Consider the following 19,367-nt stretch of genomic DNA (forward strand, 5'->3'; position numbering starts at 1 on the left):
ATATATGAAAAAAATCACTCTCTGCAACCTCTGTAAACAAACAGTGGTAGTGTTCAGACTGCTTTAAATCAGTTTATGGTTCATTTGGTGGTGAAAAAAGAGACCGCCAACTCATATCCAACTAAGGTAACATGATTTTAACATGACTTTTGTCAAATCACAGAAGATTCAGCAGTGAAGGAGTGCTGGAATCAGCTCTTTAAAATGCCCTCTTTAAAGTGGGCATGATCAATAGAAACTTTACATAAGCATCTCTTTGTAATTTAATTACGTTTTCCGCTTACTTTTCGCCATGAAAATAGCTGAAAAGAATGAAAATTACCTGAATTAAATACGACACAGCACTTTTTCTGCACATTTAGCAGCTGTTTAAACTGGATTCCAGTTGTTTAGCAACTAAGATGCTTTTGTTATGGCAAAAACTGTTGCTCCACAACAGTTTAGTGAATTCTCCCTTGGTGCAACAGACCAAAAAGTCTGGAGAGAGAGAGAGAGACAGAGGTTGTGCATGGATGAGGCAGCTATCCTCTGAGAGTTTCTGCTCTTCATTTCATCAAGTCAATTATTTCAGCACTCCAGGCTCTGTGCCCGTCCACTCCTGAAAGCCTGGGCCATGGATGGGTCAATTAGCCTGCATGCACCACCAGAGGCCCTCTACAAGGAGCAGGATGAGAAAAAAAGATGCTCTGATTTCTTCGCCTACCTGTAATGAAGACTTCCCTAATAAAGACACTGCCCTTGACTGAGCCACACACTTGCGGCATACCTACTATTCGCTTCTGAGCGCGTAGTCACGTCGACACGTGTTTGTGTGCTTCATTACTCTGCGTGTGCCGGCTGTCTTAATCAATTACTTCTTGCTTGTTAACAGCACTGGGGACCAGATTCAGTGGGCGAAGAGCATTGATCCCCAGTTCGCATTTGCATCACAAGTGGGTTGTTCTCGTTCTTGGCCAGACTGCGGTCTGCAAACTTCTCTGGATCAGCTCATTAACCGATCGCTTACTTTCTCGACCAATGTTCAGACACGGCGTGATGGACGGGAACTCTTTTAGTGCATAGTTGTACATTGCTATTAGAGTGTCTCCATCCACAGGAAGCCCATCAGAGTCTTAATCTCTCTCCCCACTTCCCTCATTATTATTTCATGTGGTTAGTCAGAAACGAGAGGTATTATGTTGACAGCGTGATGGTTTAGCCGCTAATGGAAGGGCTTGTTGAAAAAGCCGAGTCAAGTTAATAGTATGGATGCAGCTCTGCCAAAAGCAGATTTCCTCTTGTCAGTACGGGATGAAGTCGTTTTAGATGGTGTTTATTAGACTGCTGTAGGCGATGTTCCTCCTCAGCAAATGTCATTAACGGCCGTCTTGTGCTAGTCGTGGAGGAAGGCCAATTATCGCAGTGTGCCGTGATCCTTGAACGTGTGTTTTTCCATATGTCTTAATGAAAACAGTACACAGAAGCACTGTGCTGTGGTCAATTCAACTCTTATGGGGTTGCAAATTTATTGGAACATAATCAAACACACATCTACTGCTTCCAGAGAATTGGCCCTGATCCTGAACGGAGCTTTGCTTTGGTCCTCAGAACAAATATTTGCTAATTTCTCAGAGGAAAGTCACAGAGCTATGCCCTGCTGAAAAGATATTGCAGGTTTGCTGCTGTTGACACCAGACTTCGTAACTAGCTTAACCAGTCCCATGATCAACCAGTTTCACCAGAAGGAAAGACAGGTAACCAGCACTAACCAACATGAACCAATTCTAGACCAATTTAGCATCCCTAGAACATTTACATTTATTATCCCTAGAACATTTACATTTATTCATTTAGCAGACGCTTTTATCCAAAGCGACTGACATTGCATTTAAGTTACAGTTTTTACATTTTATCAGCTCTTGCTTTCCCTGGGAATAGATCCCATGACCTTGGCGTTGCTAACGCCATGCTCTACTATTTGAGCTACAGGAAACCATGCAAAACACTCTTTCTGGAAAACATAGTTTAAGCTGGTAACTTAGTACTGTTGTTTTTTCCGTTCTTATGCAGTCTTTAGCTGTGCAAGCTGGTGTTTGGTCCAAGATTGGAACAGCTAGAAATATACAGTATTTCTACCATATTTCACAACATAGTTGCTATCAACCATGGATGGATATTCCAGCATTGAAATCATCAGTAGCTAATATCATATGGCTAATTTGTTGAGAGAGACTCTCAGTTCATCTCAGTTCAAACATCTCTGTAGCTGCACTGCAGTCTTCAGGGCCGACGGATCCTAGTTAAAGTTCAGACATTAAAGGGAAGCGGGAGAGAGGATGAACAAATAGCCCCTTTGACAATGCTCTTTCCCTGCACTGTAATTGCTGTCGCCCATCGGAAAGATGATTACATCCACGCCTATCTAATGCTAACACTCTCCTGACACAGCTCGCTAAACCAGCTGCTTTATGCATGACCATCGCTGTCAGTGTACCATTGATAACAAAGAGCACTGCCGCGTAATGCCATTTTAGAGATAGAATAATGGCTAGCTTAACAAAATAGTGATGAATGAGGTTAAAAAAGAAAGAAAAACAGACAAAAGCATTTTTCCTGTTAAAATAAAGTGGTAATTATCTGCTTTTTTACTTGTTAGATGGGCGACCATTGATTTGGCAATGACTCTTTTTTTGGGGTGTGCAGATGCACTGGACACATCCCTCAATTAAACTGAACAAACTATGAATTGCTGATGAGACAGATGGTAGTGTGAACCTGGACTGGTGTTTTTTTTTTTGATGGGCATATGGTTTACAGAGGGACGGGGTACCTTTCTGATTAGGGTACCGTATTTAATAAGGGTGCAGAGCACCAAGCGGTGTGACTTTTCCTCAGCAAGACCTGATTAGTGATGGGCTAAAATATTAGCCAGACTAATTAATCAGGAAATATTATGGTATTTTAAGCATATATATATCAGCCAATTAGGCACCAAAAATATATATATATATTGTCCTCAATATTCCGTGGCAAAAATAATGTAGTCGATCAAATCACAAACACCTGCTATTACTGTGTGATTTTTCCTCTGGATAATGTTTACCTGCTTGAAAAAAAACATGGATCCTTCTGTCGGCTAATACCACCATAATTTTTATGTGGATCCATAGCTCTGGGCAGGCAGAAATATTTGATTTAGAAGATGAACAGACTAACATTAGAAGAGATGAAAGCACCTTGCCAATGCAAACACTGTTTTATTAGCGCTGGTGCTCAGAGGCCCTTAGCTGCTAGATCAGGCTCAACATGCTATAGGCACTGAATTCTCAATCATGAACTTTCTGCAGAACTTAAATTGTAATTTTTCTTCTGGAAGTGGGGTTGGGTTTGCTGTAGGTTTGTTATGTCTGGCCATGGAGGCTGTTTATAATGAGGGATCAGTAATAATATATTTATTCGAGCTTCAGGTCAAACCTGCGGACTACCTCTTGTTCTCTCTTGCGTGTCTCTCCATGCTTAGTAATGTGCCTCGCTCACACTTAATGAGACTTTAGGAGTATACTGATGTTAATTACGTTCTTCTTTACATTCAGATCACTGAGCTCATCGCTACTCGACTTCTCTATTCTTTATATGTTTAAAAAAGGTATTTTTTTCGTTGAGAGTAGTATGTCTGCAGGTAAGCGTGATTATATGCAGCAGATGGTTATTATGTTGCATTATATTGGATTATATGCTGTGCATATTATGTCTTCATTGCCTAAGTTTATGCTTAGACCAATCGTCACGCATGCACAATGAAGCATATTTGATTTCTGCAAATATAATTTAGCCTGTGTGTGTATACTGTATGTATATAATAAGACTCTGTTCTAGCACTGTGTCTAGATCTTCAGGCATAAAGTAGATTTAGGCATACAGGTATCATTCAAGCTAACAGGGAGTCAATATCCAGCAGCCATGCTGGGTGATTCTGTACAAAAGCACATGCCCCGCATGTTTGCAGCTGGTGCATCTGAGGGAATCCACACCTAATGGAATTCCAACCAATTACTGGCTTTAGTCGGATCTTCATTAATTCCATCAAATCACTGGTCTGGATGCATTTCATTCACTTTCCTTTAATTAGACAGGCCTTAAATCTATTAGAGTCTTTCTGCAGGTTTTTATAGATTAGGAACTGCAGAAAATACTTTCCTAGGGATGCCTCTAAACCTTTATACAGCAAACAACATTACTTTTACATTAAATGCACGTCATTATTGAACAAAAGCTACTTTAATATGTGAATATCTGATGTTCAGAAACAAAGTTTGATGTTAGTAAAACCTACGGTGGATCAATTTAAACAAAAAAATAAATAAGTTGGCAGTGTTGTAGCATACAAAATCTACTGCATTGCAGTGGGTCTTTCTGGTCAAATGATCAAAAGTCAGAATCAATCATTACGAAAGTGTTAGAAGGGTGGCTACTAGCATCGCACATTGAAACAGTCAGCTTAATCCAGAATAAGATTCTTAATTAAATTCAGTTGTATAGTGTTTTTAAAGTTTTACACATTGCTGCCAAGCAGCTTTATGAAATGAAAAAAAAAAAGATAAAAAGAAAGAAAATGATATCTAACAACCCCCAAGTGAGAAAGCCACAGGCAACAATGGCAAGAACAAAATCCCTAGGGTGTTTAAGTAGATGAGGAAGTAATTTTAGCTGTAATTTTCAGTCAAAGCAGCAACGGTATTTAACATAGTGTGCAATATACAAATATTAAAATTCAACGTATTCAAACTAAAAAACACAACATTTCTTTAAATATATGATCTGACACACCTGTAAACCAACAATTAAAAATACAGCTCCATCTCCGAACCCCCTTAATACTGGACAGATATGCAACAACTAAACACTACATTTCTCAAAAGGACCAAAATGCACTTGCCTATTTTGGTGAGTGTGTGTTGTTTTGGAATGCGTGTTGAAAAATCGGTGGTTGCCAAATTCAGGTGCATGTGATCATTATCAGTTTACCGTGCTCTGATCTTTCGCCAGCATGAAGTCAATCCAGGTCTCTCTAGACAGGCTGAAGAACTGTAGCGTAAAGCTCTAGATTTATAGGACATTTTAGAATCGCAGAAGCATATCTGACGTCAACGCATTCTGACGGTTGGCAGAGAACGGTGGAACCGCCGAGTTGTATTCAACGTGGCTTTATGCCCAGCAGGTTTTAAATTTAGGAGAAGGTTGAAGTTATGAGGTGGTGCCAAAAGCTCTTTCGACGGTCTGTTTGAGCGCAAGTAGAGTAAGATAAACACTGAGTGCTTGTGAGAAGCTCCTTCAATCTGCTCTCGTGTTTAGCCGCTAATATGTTTGGGTTTGATCATGGGCACGGCAGGCGCCGTTTGATGAATCGCAGGCTGCAGAGCAAAGCGGAGAAGGCATTGATTTCCCCAGTGCCAGTTCTTTTACCTCCCTCTCTCCTAGCATTGCTGCTCTCTGTGAGGGGCTTCGGAATCCATGGAGCTGATTTAGAGGAACTGGAGAGTGCAGAGTATTCCAGCTGTCAAGATCTAGTGCCGAGATCGGCGGTCTGAGATAATTAGCGTTGTCACAATACTTGAATTTATATAGTTAATGCCAGTCAAATTTCACAATAATCAACTCCGACACCAAAAACATATGCTAATGGACACATTTGACCTTTATTTAAAAGGTGTAAATGCTATACATTACTGTTGAGAAGTTTGGAGTCAGACAGATTTTTTAAAGATATTATCACTTGTATTCAGCAAGGACACATTAAATTAATCAAAAGATTGAGTGAAGACTTTCATAATGTTACAAAAGATTTCTATTTCAAATAACTGCTGTTCTTTTTCACTTTCTACTCATCAAATAATCCTGAAAAAAATAGGCTTTGCCATCATAGGAATAAATTATATTTTAAAACAGTACAACAGAATCAAATAAAATAGAAAACAGTTATTTTAATATGTAATCGTATTTCACAATAATACTATTTTTACTGTATTTTCTCATCAGCTAATGTAGGTATATTGGTACCATGTCAGTCAATAACAAAGAAATACGTTGTTAGCAGTGAATGGGTTTCTCTTGTCAGATCTCTTTAGACTGAAGCAGAAGGCCTCTTTGTTCACTATGGGAATGAAAACAACATTTATTTGGGCAAATTTCTTTTAACAAAAGCAAAGAGAACAAAACATCTGAATAACATTGCCAGGAATAAGGCTAAATTCTGCTGTGAAATTACCCAGTGGGAGCAAGTTGACCCTGAGGACAGTACAAATGCTCAGCGAATATTAGCACTATTAGTTTGGTGAGCACAATAAAAGCACTTCAGACACAGTGAATCATCCCTCCCGCTTCAGATGCTGCCCAAAGCACTTGCTCTGGCCAAAGCTTATTCTCTTTGAATAAAAACACGCAGAAAATGCTTTTTTTTTTCACACCAAATACTATAAACAAGTATTAGGTTTTGTTGACGTCGAGATTGCCCATGCATATGCATTTATGTGAGTTCACACATCTTCAGGTCTTCAATATCATCTCAGCAACATTGCATTCTGCAAAATAGGAAATGTTTTCTCCCAGTGAGACATGTTTTGGGATGAAATCGTTTTCCTGCAGAGAGTTTTGATTTGAAGTCTAATCGCTCAGATTTGAGGCTTTCTCCTTGTTGGTTTGGTTTTGTTCGCCCTGCTGTAGCTAAAGCTGTGTGATACTGGGTTTCCACTCCTTTTAACCAATGAATTTCTGTGACTTTTCTAAAAAATATTATTTTATATAGGCACTGCTGTTCACTGCTGTCGTATGCTTATTAAGGCTGTATTTATTTGATCAAAAATACAGAAAAAAACAATTGAAAATGTCAAATTTTGGTTTCCTATTTTAATATACTTTATTTCTGTGATGCAGTGCTGAATTTTCATCAGCCATTAGCCTACTCCAGGCTTCAGTGTCACATGATCCTTCAGAAATAAATTCTAATATACTGATTTATTAGTGTTGAAACTATTATGCTGCTTAACTTTTTTTTTTTTTTGATGAAAAAAAGTTAAAAAGAACATGCATTTATTCAAACTAGAAATCTTTTCTAACAATATTAATAATAGTCTTTACTATGACTTGTCAATTTAACACATCCTTGCTGAATAAATGTATTAATTTCTTTAAAAAAAAGAAAGAAAAAAATGACTGACCCCACACTTTTGAATAGTATATTGGAACACACAATTTCTATTTTGAATAAACATTGTTCTTTTGAACTTTTTATTTATCAAAGAATCCTGAACAAAGTATCACAGGTCCCAAAGAATATTAAGAAGCACAACTTTTTCCAACATTGACAGCTTATTAGATTGATTTCTGAAGGATCATGTGACACTGAAGATGCTGAAAAAAAGCTTTGCTTCACCGGAATAAATAATTTTACAGTATACTAAAATAGAAAACTTTTTTAAAATTATAATAATATACTTTATAAAATGCATTTATATTTATTTGTGTATTTTATAAAAGCAATTTATATCCATTAAAATATTTTATAATTCAGCATAATTCAATAACCTTTCATAATTCAGCAAAAAAAATACATTTTGTTTTAATATTAATTTAATTCCCATGACTTTTGCAGATCTGGAAATCATGCTTTTAAAATTGCCTAGTATTTCCAGGTTTTCCATGACTGTGGGATCCCAGCTTGATCTAACAGGGAACAAATAGATGTGGTCATCACAGGTTGTTTAAATAAGGTGGCAACCGGATGTGAGACATTTCAGAAATTCAGAAACTGTAATCCGTCAAATGTGTTCTGTCTGATTTCACTTCAAATAGCTCTGGTCTCTGATGCTCGGTCTCTTAATGTTCATACTTTTCCCTCATTATGCGGAGACAAGAGAGAATTTTTGACACATTTTAGCATTTGAATGCCTCATGCATTAGAATGATTTAGGTTACGTTTTGCAAATGTTTTTATGTAGTATCTTATGCTGTTCTGACGTTACTTACAAATGCACTGTGAGGTCTTAGTTTAGCATTATTGTCTGGTCTGCAGTTCTTGTTTTTTAAAAGCAGGTCTATTTTTACAGTGACACAAAATTAAAAGCCCAATGCTTGTTGTGGAACACTAAAACACCAGGCAGAGACTGAATGTAATTGTGTATGGCTGTACTACACTAACTGCAGTGCTTTAAACACACTCTCTTCCAATTTAAGCACAGAACAGAACAAAATAGCAGAACAAAAACTGATTAGTTGTTATTGGACAACTACACTCTAAAAATGATGGGTTAAAAAATAACCCAACCTTAACCCACCCACTGGGTAACTATGGGACAGAACACGCGCTGGGTTGTTTTGACCCAAGTGCTGGGTTGAGCCATTTGACCCAGAATGCTGGGTTGTTTATTTAACCCAACCAGTGGGTCAGGTTAACTGTGTTGCTGGGTTAAACATTACCTAAACATTGGGTTATTTGTTGTCTCATTGCCTTGCTACCTTTATATTTAACACTATGAAATTGATTATTGCCACATGAGAATCAGTCCAAACATTGTGCCATTAAAACTAAGCCAAACAAAGAGACCTACAACATATACATGTGACAAAAAAAGTGGCCAGAAAAAACTGTTGCCCTCAAATACCTCACACACGAAGACTCATGTCCATCAATACTGCATGCTGGAGAAACTCCCAGGAAGGAAGATGTTTGTGTAGCTAACATCAAGCACAAAAAAGGACTTGAAAAAGATAAACAGCCTCAAGCAACAAGTCCATTCCAATGGCATGGCCCGAAACAATGGCAAAGGTGTGGGATGTCGTCTCATCACCAAGGCACAAAATGTGCAGGAATGCATCACCATGTTGGCCCCCACCTGTTAATTACACGACTCTTAGTCTTGCAACATAACTTACATTTTTACAAGTTGTAACATTTAAGTTGACTTTTAAGTGTAAATAACGTTTAAGTGTATTTTATGGAAATCAGCCAAACTATCAGGGTTTTCCTGTGAACTGGGTCTGGTAATGGTTGCTCAAACTAAATATTTATTGTGTTACTGATTTAGGTTTCTTTCTGCTTACTGGCACTTCTTGGTTGTCTACCTAAATTTCATCCAACCAACATGGCATAATTTAAAGTCCCCAATATATATATACAGTACTGTGCAAAAGTTTTGGGCCACTACTATTTTAGCCAGCTAAAAAAAATGGTTTTAAGTCAGTTATTTTGATCTCTTGCTGTAATGTGTCTGTAGGAAATATCAATTTTAATTTCCAAACATTCATTTTGCCATTTGCCATTGTAATCTTCATTGTTCAATCCAGTGAGATTTTTGTGCTCCACACAGAGATCTGATCTGATCATCATCCAGTCTGTCTGGAATGACATGAAGAAACAGAACAAACTGAGACAGACTAAATCCAGAAGAACTGTGGCAACTTCTCCAAAATGCTTCAAGACACCTCCCTGCAAAGCTAACTGAAAAACTTTGCTCAGTTACACCGAGGGCAAAAGCTGCTTTAAATGCAAATGATGCTCACACTAAATGATGATTTAATTTACTTCATAGATGTTAATTGATAAAGGAAATCTATGTATGACATTATTTTTGACGGCATCCTCATTTAACAGCATTTTTTCACAAGTGTCTAAAACTTTTAACAGTACTGTAGCTTTGCAGGTAGCTTTTATTAAGCATTTTGTGGATGTTGCCATAGTTCTTCTGGATTTAGTCTGTCTCAGGTTCTTCATGTCATTCCAGACAGGCTGGATGATGATCAGATTAGATCAGATCTCTGTGTGGAGCACTGGCTGTTGTCAGACATTCACTGGATTATTACAATTAATGGCAAAATGAATGTTTGGAAATGTAAACTGATATTTCCTATTGACACACTACAGCAAAATATAAAAATAACTGACTTAAAACCATTTTTTAACTGATGAAAATACTTGTGGCCTAAAACTTTTGCACAGTACTGGGTATAGAGTTGAAAAAGTAAAAAACTAAATGTACAGATTGTACGTCAAATGAATGACTCCCCTATGGTTGTGGGTCTGAAGACCTTTCCTCCGTTCTTGAATATTGATTGGGGAAGCAGAGTGGGCAGGACTTTGAAAGCACTCTCCCTTTTAGCATCTAAACCATAAGAACCGACACATTGAAACATTTTTGAAAATGTCTTCATTCCTTTAAATAGCTTGGATTGGATTTAAATAGATTGGATCAGAAACAAATGACACGGGCAGACCATGTGACAGTGGCATGGCTGAAGTGTGACTTAGTCAGTCTATGTTAATGATTCCTGAGACAAACAATGTAATTTATTAGGAATATGTAGATGTTATTGACGTTCTGGAGGTGCTGCTGCTGTGTACACTCACAGAACACAATGTGCTCAAATTTTAAAGATGTGGGGCAGCTCCTGTAATATCGCCTTGACTATCGACAAAGACATCAGCTCTCAGCGATATCGCTGACTATTGTCAATACACTATATCATCTATCACAACCCCACTAACAATTTAACCATTTCAAATTTCTGTAAACGAAACCATCAAATCAAAATTATTTCTTACCATGCCAAGTTTTCCTAGAAGCCTGGGGAACTCCTTCAAGATTTCTGGGATGCTTGTAGACCCATTGCTGCGAATCCACCATTTCTTCAATTGTTTTTGGGAGGCAAAACAGATCCTGTAAAATAAGAATGAAAAACTGGGTTAAGAGCTTGCAAAACCATAAAGTATGCTAGCCTGGAAATCCAGTGATCTGCCTATTATTCATCAATCTAAAATACAAATTATTGTTTGTAACAGTAACATTTAAAGAACAATTTACATGGCCTCTCTAGCTTACTGTTAACCTGGATAAACCTCTTGTGTCCTGATTTAAAAAAAAAACTCATACACCAGGAGAGATTAAGTCTAACTTTACATACTGTAGATAAGAGAGCATTACATTTAAGTAACAATATTTAACAATAACATTACATACTAGTAATATTGTGATTTAACGTTAAGGGTAATGCAGCTAACGTTACCTGAGGAAAAAAGAGAGCGAAAATGGAAGTTATTGTCACTCAACCCTACTTTCACAATTACTGCCTTGCTGCAAAGAAAATGACACCTAACATTTTTTTTGCACAATCACATTATTTGCATGACAATTAAACATGTTCCTTTCTTAAAGTTCTCATTACTGTAAAAACTCCCATACTCCATACTAACATACAAAAACATTTGTACCAAAATAACAATCATCATGTCTCACAAAATTATTTGTTACAAGCATAAAATGAAATGAAATTAGTATTTAACACAGGGTGAATGAAATGCCCAGGCCTTCTCAGCAACTGACTCACTCCCTGACTGAAAATTCATTGCATTAACATGATTGCAATATGCAAACATAACAATAAACAGCACATTTAATCCAGCTAAAGCTAGTTTGATGGTTTTAGCTGGTTTAAGCTGCCTTAGACGGCCTAGCAAATCCAGCAAATCAGGCCAACCTGACCAGGTTGAGAGACCATCTTGCACAAGCAAACCAGTTTTTGCTAGTTTAAGCTGTTTCTTTCAGTCGTGCAATCATGTTTTGACATGTTTCAGGATTAGACACAACCTTTCCTATCTACATCTCCCTCTTTTCTTGACTTTATTTACTGTCAGGATCTTCCAGCAGATGGCCTGTTGTCATGGTGCTATCCAACCTGTGCAGGTATCATGTGTCTGTGTGCTCCTGGTGTATTTTAGCACAGGTCCTGTGTGCTGTCCAAACAATCAGTAGTCTTTAGATGCATTTAGAACCCTCTATGTACACATTGCTGTCCACACCTATCCTTTTTGGCTGTCATCCTCTCAGTTCTTCCACAGGAATTATTATTAGCTCAGAGCTTTTAGCAAGTCTAGCTTTAGTCTCGCTTCTGTCATTTTTCAGAACCTGTTGAGAGTTCCAGACTGCTAAGCCATATTAAAGGAATGGTTCACCTAAAAAATAATATTCGATCAGCATTTACTCAACCTCATTTCTTTTCAAACCCATATGCTGTTTTTTCCCCCTTTGAACACAAAAGGGGAATTTTGAAGTAGTCATTTTCCATTAAGTTAATAGCAAAGATGTTTTGTCAAGCCTCAAAAAGGGCAAAACAAAAGTATGAAAGCCTGTTTCTGCGTCAGAGATCAAATAAAATAAATTTTAACACACATGTGATTTTCTAATTGCGACTCTGTATCATATGGGACTTCATTAGATAAACTGCAACTTTTTATTTCACAATAACAAACTTTAATCTCAATTGCAGCTTTATTTCGTATAATGAGATAATCTCATGTTTGTGAATTTATTATATACAATGTGACATGATTCTAGCTGTAAAATTGCAACTTCATATCTGACAACTGCAACTTTTTTCATTATTGCAAATTTATATTGTAGAATGTGACTGGATTGCATGATTATACCTTTATATTGCACAATGAGGCTACATATTATATAATTGTACATCATTTGATATTATATAATTGCAACTTTTTAACTCACAATGAGACTTTATATTGCACGATTGCAACTTTATTCCACACATTTATTTCACACTTTATATTGTGAAATTGCAATTCTATATTTCACACAACTTTATATTGTACAATGACACTTTATCACAGTTACATTTTAGAATTTCTGCTTTATGTGGCACTTTATGTTCTTATTTTCAACTTGCCACAATTACCATTGTAATTTTTACTCTGTGGTGGGAAAAAAAGCAGTGAAATTCTCATTTTGTGTTCAACAGAAAAAAATAATAGCCAGCCCACAGGTTTGGAAAAACATTTTTTTTGGAGGAAATATTACTTTAGCCAACACATCAGCCATTGTGTGCATATTGATTGCTTGTTTAATGCAAGTATTCCTGTATCTAGAGGCAGATTGGAAAGCACTGTGAAATGTAGTTTCTGTGCAGATTAGTCCATATTCAGTGGTTCAAAATGCTGATGATATTCTGCTGAAATGTTGTGTATGTGTTTGCTAGCGTGCATCTATATCACTGATGTTGTTTCTGCTTATCAGCTCTTTCATCCTCTGCAGTGCAGCCACTTGGTCAATATTAAAACTGCTATCACAATGAAAAGTTGCGAAAATGGGGAACGATTACCCTGGAGGCAAGGCTGACTGCGTGCGGAAGAGCGGTTGCCTGCAGCTCTCGTCTTTGGGTTGACCAGAATTTGAACCTTCGTTGTTCAGACTCTTTGATTAGTCTCTCTTGGAGATGGAGCGCTGATGGAAGTGGGCGGACCGTGAAGTCCCTTCAGCCCTGACCTTTCAACCCCCTATACTGCTTTACCTAAATCCATCGTGCCACTGAACATGGGGCCTCATTGCCATGACAACCTCACCAGGCATTAATAAAGGGCCCTGCAACCTTTAAGTACTAAGTTTTGCTCAACACTCTGAGAAATCAATGCATACACCATTCAGAGGGTTATTGCGCAAACACACCATCTCGTTTCAGTGCCAACCGTTTCTGCGCTCCAATCTATGATCGACTGTTGCTGATTGTCAGCGCTTATCTGCCCAAGACAGTAAGATGTTTACGGCGTTCGTCGGCACAAGTGACAAACAGCACTGTCATGTCGGCAACTGAATGATGCAGTGCAATCTATCATTCCAGATGACAATATTCAACTTCCACGTCTGTCATTTCATTCCGCGCCTAAATGCACACGCTAATACACAGACAATTACGAATACGTGCACTTCCCATGAGAGAATTCCAGACCGGTTATGTGTTGAAAAACCACCGCATGAACATAATTCTTTGGTGCTGTTGCGTTGAGTCGTGCCTTTTGTGCTTTCAGAATCTGCGAACACGTCTAATTTAAAATTAAGATTCATAACGTGCACATCTTGGGAATAATCAAAACAAGACCTCATCTGCCTATCCTCCCTCCCATTTCTTGTTGCTCTGTTTCGGAGTCGAGATAATGCCCTGATGTTTGTGTACACGCGCGTGTCGCATTTGACAGTAATTTCTGCCGAAGCTTCACAGCCGCTCTGTTTGATACCAACCTGCCATCTAAAACAGGATGTTCTTGTCTTGTATTTTCCAGGGAGCTGTGGGGGTACGGTTATAGGTCTGTACGGTGAGACCATTGAAGTGCCATGCAACAATGGAACTAACAAGCAAGATGGCCTTATTTTCACCAAATGGAAATACGTGAGTGTTTCTCTGAGCATCTGGGCTGTTACTCTACCCTGCTAGCTACTCTCATCCTCATATTGATTTCTAATTTAATCGTTATAGGTGCTAAATGTGTGTTTGTCAGTTTGCTAACGGCCCTGTTATCTCGTTCAGGTGAAAGATGACGGCTCTCCCGGCGATCTTCTCGTGAAGCAGGCTCAAAAAGATGAGGCCACCGTATCCGCCACGGATGGCTACAAAAGTAGAGTTAGCATCGCCGACAACTCCAGTCTCCTGATCGCCCAAGGCTCACTGGCCGACCAGAGAGTTTTCACCTGCATGGTGGTGTCTTTAACCAACTTGGAGGAATACTCTGTGGAAGTGAAAGTTCACAGTGAGTATTAATAAAACACTCACACACAACATATTATTAAATAAGAGCAAATCAGAGAGGACAATAGGAAAAATCAAGCTTCAGTCTATGATGAAACCGAATGTAAGTCAGATCTCAAATTGGACTGGAAAGGGGGTGTAGAGATGTCACATATGGGAGAGAATAACATGGGTGATCCACTTCTGTAGCCTTGATCTAGTTGCATGCTTTTAGATGGATACCAGAGAAATGATACTGATATTGTGCACAGTGTTCCACCACAGATCAGAAAGATTGGCTGTGCTCGGGAATGGATTGTGCATACTAAGCAGCAAATACTGTATGTATATATATATATATATATATATATATATATTCAATTCAGTGAGTGGCATACAGTTTTCCTTTAGGAGATAAATCCAGTTGTAATCTAATGTTGTGTCAAAATTTTTTTTGAACTTTTGTCCAATCAAAACTGAGTCTTCACACTGGAAAAGGAGGGCCAAGTTGAGGGCATTGCATTTTAGGATACAGTATTAGTCACAGTGTACTCAGGTTGTAACTATAATGGATATTTTTGCAAACAAAGTACTGTAGGTGGTCTGGGTAGCTGACAGTTCAAGCACTTTGTTATATATGTATAAACTTAGCATATATACTAAAACATTTTAAATATATGTAAAATATAATGTACTTTAATTTTCTTTGTAGAAATGAAATGTCCAAGAAAACTAAAATCTAACTACCCACAGTCTATGCATAGAAGCATTTTGTTAACAGCATTCATACTGTATACTGCTGGATGCACAGTATGCTGATATGCTTTATCAAACATATCTACATACTTTTTGATGTCTTATCTCTTATTTTAGAAAAACCATCAGCTCCTGTAATCAAAAACAATGCGAAAGAACTGGAAAACGGCAAACTGACGCAGGTGAGTCACACTCTCTATACTCTTCCCTTTAAGACCCAGAGCTTCAGCTGCTGCTGCTGTTGTTGTCTCCCGTATCCAGTGTTTGCTCCAGTACACAAACCAGCCAGTGTACTAACAATGTGCAGGATCAAACCCTATGCCTTTGTTTTCATTACCCAGCATGCCTCTCCAGTAGTCTCAACACTGACACACTCCTGCTGTTATCACAGTCAGAGGTGGCTCAAAGACAGCGCTAATGATACGGACATCAGCGGATGCGTCTGTCAGGTGTACACACCTGATTTAGGCAGTGCTCGAGCGATTGTCACCCACGGCTACACAGGAAACAACCACTTTCATGTTGTCTAAAGTTTGCATCTCAAAAGGAGGATGATTGTAATATTATTCGGTTGCATGAAAACAGGAAGGAGCTTTGATTTGAACTACTTGGAGCACATACAAGGCTTCCCACGCAGTCCTTATGACTGGTGTTTGTAAATGGAGCTGTGGGTCGTTATTTTTCATTTTCTCCCTCTATCGCTGTCTCTTTTTAATGTAGTTCAGAGGCGCTGGGATCTTAGAGTCTGGCTGAGGTGGAGGTGTGGGGTGGGGAAGGCTGGGGTTGTGCACACAGCCTTATGGGTCTTTTTTTCCGTGGCCACCCACCGAGGTCTGTCGTGTTCAAAGTGCCGAGACTTACTTAGAGTAACGGGAAGGGCATGGAAGAAAGAGAGCCTCCTCTGAAGATAGAACATTTCATACAGTTGAAATGCAGGGTGGCTGAAGGTCTCTGGAAAGAGAAAATTAGAAAGAGAGGGGTGAGTACATTTAAATAGGTGTGCCGCATTTCAGGCTGTAAATGGATTGTATTGAGAGGTTTGTGTACATTTTTCAGTGATCATCGCAACAGTTATTATTCACAGGTGAAGGAGAGTCATGTTGCTGATCAAAACTGGTTCTTTAAAATCTTTTGGGATTTAAAGTCTGAATTCTGAAGTCTGGATTGCAGAGATGTAGCTGTTTTGTACAGCCACAGAAAATCATGTGAATCAGAAACATACCGTATGACTAGCGTAGTCTGTTTCTCCAACTAATGACTGTTATGAGCCTGTTCTTTGAGTTTTTAAGTATGTTTTTGACTACACATATCACTAGAAGAGCCAGCTTATAAGATATCATTCATTTGGTAATCAGACTGTAGTTGTCATGCTGTGTAGTTTGTTTTGTACTCGGATGACTTTTATAAAAGCTCCTGAAAATAACACTGTTTTTTTGATTGTCTAAAAAAATTGACTGATTTGAGTCATTCATTTGATTATGCTATGTATAGACCATTTCATGAGCAAATGAAACAAACAGTTCAACCAGTATAGTCTGATTCTCAAAAGAATGACTCTTATTTTCTATTCTTTTTGGTGAATCAAAAACACTGCATGACTGGTGCAATCTGATTCAGGAGACATTTTTTGTGTGTGAATCAAAAGCATATTGGGTGACTTGTGTAGTTTGAGTCTCGGATGAATTACTCTTAAGAGTTAGTTCTTTCATTGCAATCTTGCAATCAAACCAGTAGTCCAGCCGATTCCTGAACTAATGGCTTACTGATTTAAGGCTCATGAAACTTAAATGAGGGTGGTTACTGACTGGTTGTTCATATGGCATCATGTAGTTAAAGATTTAAGATTATTATATGAGTTTATGTAAGATTGCATGTTTTGTCAGTAGTATATTATTAAAAATAATGAAATTAAATATAACAACGCATATATTCTAATTTTTGTTTGTTTAAATATACTTCTTATATTTTATTTATATATTTTTGATTACATTTTTTATGTACATGTCTTAATTTGTCACTAAGGCCATTGTTGAAATTTTAGTAATGCCACATCTAAAATAACATATTGCCAAATTAACAATTCTTGTGCCACAGTGTTGTTATTGTTAACTAAAACTGAAGTTGTTTTCTTTAATTTAAATAAAGCTAAAATAAAATAAAAAAATATTAGATGAAAAACATAAACAATAAATTTAACTTTAAATTGAACTACTAAAATAAAAAAATATATATTAAATGGAATTAAAAAATAAATTAAAGCTAAAAAAGCAAAAATGACAATCACACTAAACTACAAAAACAAACTAAAACTAAAAAGAAAACTGGAAATCTAAAAATAAAAGCTAATTCAAAAGAATAATAAATACTATAATAATAGTATATAATTAATGTTAAAATGACACTGTTTTGCAACTGAATTTTTTTTCTCATGATTTAACCATGGAATTGCATTTTCTTTTTTCCAATTACTTTTCTTCCTCAAAATGACTAAAATGGTTTCTTTTAAAATAAATGGTTAAATTGGTTGCTAAAACAATGCAGATGGCATGTATAAATAAATGATGCTATTAGCAGGCGGATTTCATTCTTAGTGAATCCCCCAGAGAGTACAGGAAGGAAAGTGCTTAGTCACAGCTGCTCTGTTCCACGGCTACAGTGGGAGCTACAGGCTTCAGGCAGTGCTCTGCGCTTGAGAGGTGATGTATCATGGTCCAGCTCCCGAGGAGGGTCCGGTGTGTTATCGGAGATCTGAATCACGGTACGGCGATTTGCCCCACCCCATCTCTCCCTCGTTCGTGGTTCCTCTAAATCTTGAATTTCTCACGCCACCCTGAACACCTGAACTCATGCATCATCGTGCTGTCTGCTCTGCTCTCCTGCCATTATTACCCTTCTCTCTTTCTGCTGATCTCTCTATCCTGGGGCAGATAGCTCGTCAGCATGTGATCCTGTCAGCGTGTTATTAATGCAGAGTCTCTTCGGCCTCTGGCGCCGTTTTTACTCAACCAGAGAGAAGGAAAAGGGCAAGAGAAAGAAAGTGAGGAAATGAAAGACCTGTATCACAACTGTAGAGTTAAAACCCCACCTTTAGCTCAAACAGATGATGTCATTATATATATCAAGGGTATCTTCCCTGCATGGACTTACCCATCAAAAGTGTAGCAGCAATGGGATAAAAGTACCTTGAATACTTAGGTCATGAACCAACAGGGAAAGTCCCAAAGTCACTTGCAAATACACACTTAAATTGTATTAAAGGAAATGACACATCATGTGACAATCTACCGTGAAACTATGTGTCACGAGTCTATAAATAGATGCATAAGACAGGCGAAACAGAAAGTGTCTGAGTGTCGCAGACTTGAACATTATCCAAATTCATGCTGATGAGAGGTTGTGATACAGTCACTTAAGCAGATGTGCTGTTTTTTCTGTGTGTGTTAGTTGGGGGAATGTGTGGTGGAGAATGCCAACCCACCAGCAGATCTCATCTGGATGAAGAACAACCAGCCCCTAGTGGATGATGGCAAGAGTGAGTCCACATCAGAGTTATTCAATGAAAAAAAAACATTCAATCAAGTGCACTAAACACAAAAATTTGATATATAGGGCTTTTTAAGTCTAAATATATTAAAATAATTATAAAAGTGTATATCAGTTTGTAGCCAGTCAGAGAAATATTTTAAATTGTGCCATGATAAATTGTGTGTTAGTTTTACAATTCACACTAGACTGATCACATTAATATAAATCATTAATTTGAATCAAAAAGGATCTGTAATTTATGAGATTTAATTCCCTGCCACGCCATGTATTTACCACAAAATAATGTTGAATTGTCATTTTAAATTACATAATGACATTCAACAAATGTTAATATTTAAATTAACTTTTTATAGTGAAGTCATGTTGTTCACTCCTGAATGAGTTCAAACCCTTGATGGTAAAGAAACGGTTAAGAATATCCCAAAATATCAGTTTTTCTGAATTTAGTTTCAGATGGCACTATGTATGTTTAAATTCTTGCAGAAGTTTTCTTAAAATCACTTTTCTGCAATAGAGAAGGCACT

At 37.6% G+C, this 19,367-nt stretch overlaps 1 protein-coding gene across 1 annotated transcript in view; it reads left to right on the forward strand.

Moving 5' to 3' along the window:
• The window catches only part of LOC306865680 (CD166 antigen homolog), a 70,215-nt gene that overhangs the window by 36,580 nt on the left and 14,268 nt on the right, over nt 1–19,367 (forward strand). The window contains exons 2-5 of the mRNA XM_079410424.1: nt 14,099–14,205; nt 14,344–14,563; nt 15,415–15,479; nt 18,742–18,829. Coding sequence (XP_079266550.1) covers nt 14,099–14,205; nt 14,344–14,563; nt 15,415–15,479; nt 18,742–18,829 — 480 coding nt within the window. The remainder of the gene's footprint in view (nt 1–14,098; nt 14,206–14,343; nt 14,564–15,414; nt 15,480–18,741; nt 18,830–19,367) is intronic.

Source organism: Barbus barbus (assembly GCF_936440315.1).
Source record: "Barbus barbus genome assembly, chromosome: 47".
Taxonomy (NCBI): Eukaryota; Metazoa; Chordata; class Actinopteri; order Cypriniformes; family Cyprinidae; genus Barbus; species Barbus barbus.